Source organism: Pristiophorus japonicus, chromosome 31, assembly GCF_044704955.1.
Source record: "Pristiophorus japonicus isolate sPriJap1 chromosome 31, sPriJap1.hap1, whole genome shotgun sequence".
In the NCBI taxonomy this organism is placed as follows: Eukaryota; Metazoa; Chordata; class Chondrichthyes; family Pristiophoridae; genus Pristiophorus; species Pristiophorus japonicus.
In genome coordinates this window covers 2,839,636-2,851,390 of record NC_092007.1, presented here as the reverse complement: position 1 = coordinate 2,851,390, position 11,755 = coordinate 2,839,636, and the positions used below count along the sequence as shown (strand labels likewise).

The 11,755-nt window shown below is 45.6% G+C and overlaps 1 protein-coding gene across 2 annotated transcripts in view; it reads left to right on the top strand.

Moving 5' to 3' along the window:
• The first annotated feature begins 2,258 nt into the window (after positions 1–2,258).
• The window catches only part of LOC139240315 (cell adhesion molecule CEACAM6-like), an 85,349-nt gene continuing 75,852 nt past the window's right edge, over positions 2,259–11,755 (top strand). For both annotated transcript variants that reach the window (XM_070868792.1, XM_070868790.1), the window contains exons 1-3: positions 2,259–2,330; positions 2,486–2,803; positions 10,270–10,587. In XM_070868792.1, coding sequence (XP_070724893.1) covers positions 2,279–2,330; positions 2,486–2,803; positions 10,270–10,587 — 688 coding nt within the window. In that variant the 5' untranslated portion in view covers positions 2,259–2,278. The remainder of the gene's footprint in view (positions 2,331–2,485; positions 2,804–10,269; positions 10,588–11,755) is intronic.

Sequence of the window (11,755 nt, the reverse complement as noted above, 5' to 3'; positions counted from 1 at the left end):
TTCCCTCCCTAATGTGCACCGACAGTCTATCAGCGACCTGTGACATTCCCTCCCTAATGTGCACCGACAGTATGTCAGCGACCTGCGACATTCCCTCCCTCATGTGCACCGACAGTATATCAGCGACCTGTGACATTCCCTCCCTAATGTTGCCAACCCAATGCTGTGGAATGCTGCACTCTCAGATGTGCCGTCTTTCGGTTGCCACATTAAGCCAAACCCAGTCAGCTCTCTCTAAAAGAACCCATGGCAGTATTTCAATGGAAGAGCAGGGGCGGAGGCGGGGGGGGGGGCGCGGGGGGGCGCTGCTCAGCCCAGTGTCCTGGCCAATATTTATCCCTCAGCCATCATGAAGAAACAGATTATCTGATCATTGATCTCGTGGCTGTATTTGGGATCTTGCTGTGCACAAATTGGCTTCCTCATTTCCTGCGTAACAACTGTGGCCGCTCCTCAAATATATTTCATTGTCTGTAAAGCACTTTGGGATGTTCTGAGGTTTGAGTAAATCCTTTCTTTCTTGTTTCAAATCTTCAGGTTCAATTTTCATGTGTTCACTGGTGAGCCTTCTGTTAAAGCGCATCATTACTGCAACTATTCAATTGTCCTAGTGATACTACTCGGATTTATTACAAATATTACATTTATGAATCTTTAGCACTTTCTTTACAAACATAAACCTTAGAATCGCCCAGAAGCAATCAAGCTGTGTTTCCATCCAGTGACACTGTGGTAATGCTCTCCTGCCTGTGTTCTGCACTGTTGCATTTCCAATTGTACCCTGATCTGTTTGTCATTGTAACAGCACCATTAGAGGTTATTAATAATAGTTAACAACATGTATAGTTATCTCCATTCTTTCGCTATTCTGTGTATTCAAATATCACTGATACTCGAAACAGGTTATCTTGATGTGATGCTACATAGGCTAGAATGTCATTTGGCACAGGAAGTTTATTAAATCCTAGATTTCAAATGAGAGTATCTGATAGGAACATAGGTACAGGAGTCGGCCATTGAGCCCCTCGAGCCTGTTCCACCAGTCAATGAGATCATGGCTGATCTGAGACCTAACTCCATAGTTTGGCTTTAGTTCACAAAAAGCTATCAATCTCCAATTTAAAAATGAACAATTGATCTAGTATCAATTGCCATTTGCTGAAGAGAGTTCCAAACTTCTACCTCTCTTTGTGTGTAGAAGTGTTTCCCAATTTCACTCCTGAAAGGTCTGGCTCTAATTTCTAGACATTGCCTGCAGCGCCATCTTCCCTTTAAAGGCGGCCACGCCACTGACCAACAAGGAGTGTACTGACACAAAAAGCTGTCGGGGGCACTGGCCTGTTGTGGCATCGTTCCCACGGGACAATTCCACAAAAGGGATATTTCCGTGGGGCAATTTCGGGAAGGGGTCGCCGCTGTCGGTAAGGGTTCAGAGTGTGCACGCCGTGGTGGGAAAACAGATGGAGCGGTCCCCTACACCACTCCGACCCTGATGAAGGGCAGTTTACAAGATGGTGGCCTCTCCGCAGAGAGTCGACGGCCATTCCGCTTTGTCCTGTGGCCACTGTTTTCAGGCGGCCAGAGACTTTATTGGGAGGGACAATTTCGGCCCTCTGGTCTCCATATTATAAAAAGGATAGAGACACACTGAAGAAAGTGCAACAAAGATTTACAAGGATGACACCAGAACTGAGAGATATTCCCATCAGGAAAGTTGAACAGGTTGGGGCTCTTTTTTCAGAAAAATGAACACAGAGGCCTTTAAGATTATGGAAGGGTTCAATTGGGTAGACGTCGAGAAGGAGTTTGCACTTGAAGAGGAGACCTGAACTAGGGGCCATAAATATAAAATAGTCCCGAATTAATCCAATCGGAAATTCAAGGGCAACTTCTTTACCCAGACCGTTTTTATGATCGGGAACTTGATACCACAAGGAGTAGTTGAGGTGACTAGCATAGACGCATTTAAGGGGAAGTTAGATAAACACATAAGGGAGAAAGAAATAGAGGGATAATGTTGATGGGGTTGGAAGGGTGGGTGGGGCTTCATGTGGACCAAATATCACCTGCATGGGCCTGTTGGGCCGGAAGGTCTATTTCTGTGCTGTAAATACTATGTCATCGATTGGAATCTGTGGAAAGAGTTTCCAATCAGGTGAACAACACTCGGTCCAGTCAGCATTGCCGCTTTAGTAAATGATTCAACTGACTTGTTCTGTGCACCAGGAAGAGCGGGTCAGTCACCGAGTGTAACAGGGACTGGCGCTGCTCTCTCAGGATGGTAACACTGACACTTACCGCGGGAGCTGTTTGCTTATTGATATCTGCGGGTGAGGACCACTTTCCATTTCATTTCTTTTCGGGATTGTCATCGAAAATCAGACTCAGCAAGAGATGACGTTAGTATCACTTTAGAAATGTACATATTGTGTCGAGTTTGAGTGTTTCTCTCTACTTCCTCCTCAATGTGATTTTCTTTCCTCAGTTGAACTCCAGGGTTTAACTGTCCAGACAGAAAACAGTCGGATAAATGTGACCGTCGGAGACAACGCATTTTTTTCAGTGCTGCCGTCAGTTCCGACGATAAGTATTACCTGGAACTTCGGGACGGCACTTATCGGTCAGTGGACCACTGGAACACCGATTATAAATGATAAGTACAGAACACGGGTTGAATATTTCCCCCAGAACGGATCACTCCTGCTGATGTCACTGACAGTTTCGGACAGTGGAGAGTATACTGTTACCGTGTTAACAGGCGACGGCAGTCAAGCAAAAGCAACCATCACTCTGCATGTACTGGGTGAGTGACAAGTTTATTTTGGAAGATTATTTGTTCAATTAGTATTCTATTCGTATGATAATTTAATATAAAAACACACTAAATTTTACAGCATAATTCACATATAGTTTGCAATATACCCTGTATAATCACTGACTTGTTCGGGTGTGTTTTCCGATCGGGGAAATTCAGGTATTACAAATAATGAACAGGTTGGAATTACATTCCGCTGTCAGTTTCAGGTACCTGCCGAATCGGTGCCGCCCGCCTGCATCAAACCACGCAGACATTGTACTACCAGACCAGAAAGTGTTGGTGCCTCAACTGGGCTGCGATAATATATATATATATATCCCTTTATCTGCGAGTTGGTTTATAGCGCAGCAAGTTTACTCAGTACACTAAAGTTGTGTAGTGTAAATCTAAAAGACTTGCATTTATATAGCGCTGTTCACGACTATCGGACATCCCAAAGCGCTTTATAGCCATTTGAATACTTTTTGGAGTTATTCACTGTTGTAATGTGGAAAACACGCAGCCAATTTGCACATAGCAAACTCCCACAAACAACAATGTGATAATGACCAGATAATCTGTTTTTGTGATGTTGATAAATATTGGCCAGGACACGGATAACTCCCCTGTTCTTCGAAATGGTGCCATGGGAGCTTTTACGTCCACTTAAGAGAACAGAGGGGAACTCGGTTTAACGTCTCATCTGAAAGACGGCACCTCTGACAGTGCAATGTCGATGACCCGTCGTAAGAATTGGAAACATTTAGAGATGTAACAGATTTTAAAGCACGTGTAGAGGCAGGGAAAGGGGGGAGGGGAGGAAAGAACAAAAGCGAAGGTCTGTGATAGGATGGAAGGCAGAAGAGATTAATAGACAAAAGGGTTGATGGTGCAAGGCAAAATGAGATGGTAATGGGGCAAGTTAAGAAACAAAAGATGAGTCTAGATGAGGTGTAAATGGAAATGGCTGAATCATCAACAGCTGCCAAGTGGGAAAATGTGGTGCAGAGGTTATGGTCTGAAATTGTTGAACTTGCTGTTGAGTCCAGAAGGTTGTGAAGTGTCTAAATGCTGTTCTGTGAGCTTACGTTGAGCTTTGTTGGAACAGCGTAAGAGGCCGAGGACGGAGAGATCAGAGCGGGAGTGGGCGGAGAATGAAAGTGACAGGCGACCAGAAGCTCGGGGTCAGGTTAATTTGCCTTTGTTGTGTAGGTGAACTATGCCAACCAATAGGTTGATGTGTAGCCATAGCACATATTGGAAAATTCCTCACCTCAGCCCATGCTTTTTCTGACAGGTAATACAACAAACAACATTTATATTCCATCATTATGATCTCAGGATGTTCCAAAGCAATTTGCAGTCAACAAAGTTCTTTTGAAGTGTAGTCATTATTGTAATGCAGGAAATACAGCAGCCAATTTGCACACAGCAAGCTCCCGCAAACAGCAATGTGATAATGACCAGATCATCTGTTTTAGTGATGTTAGTTTTGGTTGAAGGATGTATATTGGCCAGGACACCAGGGGGAACTGTCTTGTTCTTCTTTGGAATAGTGCCGTGCAATGTTGCCTATAATTTTTTTACTGCTGCGCAGACCCTTTCAATATCTGCACGGGCCATTCAAAATACTGCGCATGTGCAGTTTTTGCATTGAAAAGCTGCTCCACAGGATCACTGGAGTGTTGTGTGGACGCACTGCTAAAAGGGAACATTGGTGATTTGGGATCTTTTACATCCACCTGAGAGGGCAAACACAGTCTTGGTTTAACATCTCATCCTAAAGGCAGCACCTCTGACAGTTCAGCACTCCTTCAGTACTGAACAGAAGTGTCAGCCTAGATTTTGTGCTCAAGTCTCTGGATTGCGATTTGAACCCATTACCTTCTAACTGAGAGGTGAGAGTGTTACCCATTGAGCAATGGTTGACATAGTCAGGAGCTCAGAAGCGTAAAATCTCAGGCTTTGTCCAGCATGGATTTATGAAGGGGAAATCATGCTTGCAATCTTCTCGAATTTTTTGAGGATGTTACTAGAAGAGTGGACAAGGGAGAATCAGTGGATGTGGTGTATTTGGACTTTCAAAAGGCTTTTGACAAGGTCCATCAAAAGAGATTGTTGTGCAAAATTAAAGAACATGGTATTGGGGGTAATGTATTGACGTGGATAGAGAACTGGTTGGCAGACAGGAAGCAGAGAGTCAGGATAAATGGGTTCATTTCAGAATGGCAGGCAGTGACTATTGGAGTGCCGCAGGGCTCAGTGCTGGGACCCCAGCTATTTACAATATACATTAATGATTTAGACAAAGGAATTGAGTATAATATCTCCAAGTTTGCGGATGACACTAAGCTGGGTGGCAGTGTGAGCTGTGAGGAGGATGCTAAGAGATTGTACAAGTTAGGTGAGTGGCCAAATGCATAGCAGATGCAGTACAATATAGATAAATGTGAGATTATCCACTTTGGTGGAAAAAACAGGAAGGCAGAATATTATCTGAATGGTGATAGATTAGGAAAAGGGGAGGTGCAACGAGACCTGGGTATCATGGTTCTTCAGTCATTGAAAGTTGGCATGCAGATGCAGCAGGTGGTAAAGAAGGCAAATGGCATGTTGGCCTTCCTAGCGAGAGGATTTGCATATAGGAACAGGGAGCTCTTACTGTAGTTGTACAGGGCCTTGCTGAGGCCACACCTTGAATATTGTGTGAAGTTTTGGTTTCCTAATCTGAGGAAGGACGTTCTTGCTATTGAGGGAGTGCAGCAAAGGTTCACCAGACTGATTCCCGGGACGGCAGGACGGACGTATGAAGAAAGACTGGATCGACTAGGCTTGCCTTGCCTTGCGAGCACCTTTGGAAGATTCTGAGCTGTACAGCAACAGAAGTGCTTTTATTCCATGAATGAGCAGCTCGTGTGTGACGACATGCATCAAATCATGGCAGTTGATACAAGTTACTCTGGGAGCATGCATGATGCTTTCATCCTATGCGACAGCGCTATATCTGCCATGTTTCAGCAGCAGCCAGAAGGGCAGAGCTGGCTGCTGGAGTACAAAGGATACGGCCTCACCACCTGGCTCATGATGCCCCTACATGTAACCCAGACGAAAGCTGAGCGGGAATACAACATGTCGCACATTGCGACGCGCAGCATCATAGTGAGGGCCATTGGCATTTTGAAGTCGCATTTTAACTTGAGTACAGTTACAACAGTAACAACAACAACAGCAGCAAACAAAGGCTGCACCCGTCTCTCCTCCAACTTATTCTAAGACCGCCCGCTGCGCTTGGTCTTGGTGAGTCCACCCTTGTCTGCTGGCGGTAGCGCAGCTGTTCTTGGGTTGGGCCTCTTCAGAGGTTGGTCTGTGGATTGGGGTGGGGGTGCCAGTTGATCCCATCAATGGCCGCAGGATCTGGGCATGTTCCCTTATTGCAGCAGAAATCTCTGACATTCCCTCCCTCATGACTTCTTGCAGCGTCTCAACTATCTCCAACATTCCCTCCCTCATATGCTCCCCCCATATCTCAACGACCTGCGACATTCCCCTTCTCATGTGTTCTGACAGTATATCAGTGACCTGTGACATTCCCTCCCTCATGTGCACCGACAGTATATCAGCGAGCTGCGACATTCCCTCCCTCATGTGTTCTGACAGTATATCCGCGACCTGCGACATTCCCTCCCTCATGTGTTCTGACAGTATATCAGCGACCTGCGACATTCCGTCCCTCATGTGTTCTGACAGTATATCAGCGACCTGTGACATTCCCTCCCTCATGTGTTCTGACAGTATATCAGCGACCTGTGACATTCCCTCCCTCATGTGTTCTGACAGTATATCAGCGACCTGTGACATTCCCTCCCTCATGTGCACCGACAGTATATCAGCGACCTGTGACATTCCCTCCCTCATGTGTTCTGACAGTATATCAGCAACCTGTGACATTCCCTCCCTCATGTGTTCTGACAGTATATCAGCGACCTGTGACATTCCCTCCCTCATGTGTTCTGACAGTATATCAGCGACCTGCGACATTCCCTCCCTCATGTGCACCGACAGTATATCAGCGACCTGTGACATTCCCTCCCTCATGTGTTCTGACAGTATATCAGCGACCTGCGACATTCCCTCCCTCATGTGTTCTGACAGTATATCAGTGACCTGTGACATTCCCTCCCTCATGTATTCTGACAGTATATCAGCGACCTGTGACATTCCCTCCCTCATGTGCACCGACAGTATATCAGCGACCTGCGACATTCCCTCCCTCATGTGCACCGACAGTATATCAGCGACCTGCGACATTCCCTCCCTCATGTGTTCTGACAGTATATCAGCGACCTGTGACATTCCCTCCCTCATGTGTTCTGACAGTATATCAGTGACCTGTGACATTCCCTCCCTCATGTGTTCTGACAGTATATCAGCGACCTGTGACATTCCCTCCCTCATGTGCACCGACAGCATATCAGCTACCTGTGACATTCCCTCCCTCATGTGCACCGACAGTATATCAGCGACCTGTGACATTCCCTCCCTCATGTGCACCGACAGTATATCAGCGACCTGCGACATTCCCTCCCTCATGTGCACCGACAGTATATCAGTGACCTGCGACATTCCCTCCCTCATGTGCACCGACAGTATATCAGCGACCTGCGACATTCCCTCCCTCATGTGCACCGACAGTATATCAGCTACCTGTGACATTCCCTCCCGCATGTGTACCGAAAGTATATCAGCGACCTGCGACATTCCCTCCCTCATGTGCACCGACAGTATATCAGCTACCTGTGACATTCCCTCCCTAATGTGCACCGACAGTATATCAGCTACCTGTGACATTCCCTCCCTAATGTGCACCGACAGTATATCAGCTACCTGTGACATTCCCTCCCTAATGTGCACCGACAGTATATCAGCACCCTGTGACATTCCCTCCCTAATGTGCACCGACAGTCTATCAGCGACCTGTGACATTCCCTCCCTAATGTGCACCAACAGTATGTCAGCGACCTGCGACATTCCCTCCCTCATGTGCACCGACAGTATATCAGCAACCTGTGACATTCCCTCCCTCATGTGCACCGACAGTATATCAGCGACCTGCGACATTCCCTCCCTAATGTTGCCAACCCAATGCTGTGGAATGCTGCACTCTCAGATGTGCCGTCTTTCGGTTGCCACATTAAGCCAAACCCAGTCAGCTCTCTCTAAAAGAACCCATGGCAGTATTTCAATGGAAGAGCAGGGGCGGAGGCGGGGGGGGGGCGCGCGGGGGGGCGCTGCTCAGCCCAGTGTCCTGGCCAATATTTATCCCTCAGCCATCATGAAGAAACAGATTATCTGATCATTGATCTCGTGGCTGTATTTGGGATCTTGCTGTGCACAAATTGGCTTCCTCATTTCCTGCGTAACAACTGTGGCCTCTCCTCAAATATATTTCATTGTCTGTAAAGCACTTTGGGATGTTCTGAGGTTTGAGTAAATCCTTTCTTTCTTGTTTCAAATCTTCAGGTTCAATTTTCATGTGTTCACCGGTGAGCCTTCTGTTAAAGCGCATCATTACTGCAACTATTCAATTGTCCTAGTGATACTACTCGGATTTATTACAAATATTACATTTATGAATCTTTAGCACTTTCTTTACAAACATAAACCTTAGAATCGCCCAGAAGCAATCAAGCTGTGTTTCCATCCAGTGACACTGTGGTAATGCTCTCCTGCCTAATGCTGTTCTGCACTGTTGCATTTCCAATCGTACCCTGATCTGTTTGTTATTGTAACAGCACCATTAGAGGTTATTAATAATAGTTAACAACATGTATAGTTATCTCCATTCTTTCGCTATTCTGTGTATTCAAATATCACTGATACTCTAAACAGGTTATCTTGATGTGATGCTACATAGGCTAGAATGTCATTCGGCACAGGAAGTTTATTAAATCCTAGATTTCAAATGAGTGTATCTGATAGGAACATAGGTACAGGAGTCGGCCATTGAGCCCCTCGAGCCTGTTCCACCAGTCAATGAGATCATGGCTGATCTGAGACCTAACTCCATAGTTTGGCTTTAGTTCACAAAAAGCTATCAATCTCCAATTTAAAAATGAACAACTGATCTATTACCAATTGCCATTTGCTGAAGAGAGTTCCAAACTTCTACCTCTCTTTGTGTGTAGAAGTGTTTCCTAATTTCACTCCTGAAAGGTCTGGCTCTAATTTCTAGACATTGCCTGCAGCGCCATCTTCCCTTTAAAGGCGGCCACGCCACTGACCAACAAGGAGTGTACTGACACAAAAAGCTGTCGGGGGCACTGGCCTGTTGTGGCATCGCTCCCACGGGACAATTCCACAAAAGGGATATTTCCATGGGGCAATTTCGGGAAGGGGTCGCCGCTGTCGGTAAGGGTTCAGAGTGTGCACGCCGTGGCGGGAAAACAGATGGAGCGGTCCCCTACACCGCTCCGACCCTGATGAAGGGCAGTTTACAAGATGGTGGCCTCTCCGCAGAGAGTCGACGGTCATTCCGCTTTGCCCTGTGGCCACTGTTTTCAGGCGGCCAGAGACTTTATTGGGAGGGACAATTTCGGCCCTCTGGTCTCCATATTATAAAAAGGATAGAGACACACTGAAGAAAGTGCAACAAAGATTTACAAGGATGACACCAGAACTGAGAGATATTCCCATCAGGAAAGTTGAACAGGTTGGGGCTCTTTTTTCAGAAAAATGAACACAGAGGTCTTTAAGATTATGGAAGGGTTCAATTGGGTAGACGTCGAGAAGGAGTTTGCACTTGAAGAGGAGACCTGAACTAGGGGCCATAAATATAAAATAGTCCCGAATTAATCCAATCGGAAATTCAAGAGCAACTTCTTTACCCAGACCGTTTTTATGATCGGGAACTTGCTACCACAAGGAGTAGTTGAGGTGACTAGCATAGACGCATTTAAGGGGAAGTTAGATAAACACATAAGGGAGAAAGAAATAGAGGGATAATGTTGATGGGGTTGGAAGGGTGGGCGGGGCTTCATGTGGACCAAATATCACCTGCATGGGCCTGTTGGGCCGGAAGGTCTATTTCTGTGCTGTAAATACTATGTAATCGATTGGAATCTGTGGAAAGAGTTTCCAGTCAGGTGAACAACACTCGGTCCAATCAGCATTGCCGCTTTAGTAAATGATTCAACTGACTTGTTCTGTCCATCAGGAAGAGCGGGTCAGTCACCGAGTGTAACAGGGACTGGCGCTGCTCTCTCAGGATGGTAACACTGACACTTACCGCGGGAGCTGTTTGCTTATTGATATCTGCGGGTGAGGACCACTTTCCGTTTCATTTCTTTTCGGGATTGTCATAGAAAGTCAGACTCAGCAAGAGGTGACGTTAGTATCACTTTAGAAATGTACATATTGTATCGAGTTTAAGTGTTTCTCTCTACTTCCTCCTCAATGTGATTTTCTTTCCTCAGTTGAACTCCAGGGTTTAACTATCCAGACAGAAAACAGTCGGATAAATGTGACCGTCGGAGACAACGCATTTTTTTCAGTGCTGCCGTCAGTTCCGACGATAATTATTACCTGGAACTTCGGGACGACACTTATCGGTCAGTGGGCCATTGGAATACCGATTATAAATGATAAGTACAGAACACGGGTTGAATATTACCCCCAGAACGGATCACTCCTGCTGATGTCAGTGACAGTTTCGGACAGTGGAGAGTATACTGTTACCGTGTTAACAGGCGACGGCAGTCAAGCAAAAGCAACCATCACTCTGCATGTACTGGGTGAGTGACAAGTTTATTTTGGAAGATTATTTGTTCAATTAGTATTCTATTCGTATGATAATTTAATATAAAAACACACTAAATTTTACAGCATAATTCACATATAGTTTGCAATATACCCTGTATAATCACTGACTTGTTCGGGTGTGTTTTCCGATCGGGGAAATTCAGGTATTATAAATAATGAACAGGTTGGAATTACATTCCGCTGTCAGTTTCAGGTACCTGCCGAATCGGTGCCGCTCGCCTGCATCAAACCACGCAGACATTGTACTACCAGACCAGAAAGTGTTGGTGCCTCAACTGGGCTGCGATAATATATATATATATCCCTTTATCTGCGAGTTGGTTTATTGCGCAGCAAGTTTACTCAGTACACTAAAGTTGTGTAGTGTAAATCTAAAAGACTTGCATTTATATAGCGCTGTTCACGACTATCGGACATCCCAAATCGCTTTATAGCGATTTGAATACTTTTTGGAGTTAGTCACTGTTGTAATGTGGAAAACACGCAGCCAATTTGCACAAAGCAAACTCCCACAAACAACAATGTGATAATGACCAGATAATCTGTTTTTGTGATGTTGATTGAGGGATAAATATTGGCCAGGACACCGGGATAACTCCCCTGTTCTTCGAAATGGTGCCATGGGAGCTTTTACGTCCACTTAAGAGAACAGAGGGGAACTCGGTTTAATGTCTCATCTGAAAGACGGCACCTCTGACAGTGCAATGTCGATGACCCGTCGTAAGAATTGGAAAAATTTAGAGATGTAACAGATTTTAAAGCAAGTGTAAAGGCATGGAAAGGGGAGAGGGGAGGAAAGGAGAAAAGGGAAGGTCTGTGATAGGATGGAAGGCAGAAGAGACAAAAGGGTTGATGGTGCAAGGCAAAATGAGATGGTAATGGGGCAAGTTAAGAAACAAAAGATGAGTCTAGATGAGGTGTAAATGGAAATGGCTGAATCATCAACAGCTACCATGTGGGAAAATGTGGTGCAGAGGTTATGGTCTGAAATTGTTGAACTTGCTGTTGAGTCCAGAAGGCTGTGAAGTGTCTAAATGCTGTTCTGTGAGCTTACGTTGAGCTTTGTTGGAACAGCGTAAGAGGCCGAGGATGGAGAGATCAGAGTGTGAGTGGGCGGAGAATGAAAGTGACAGGCGACCA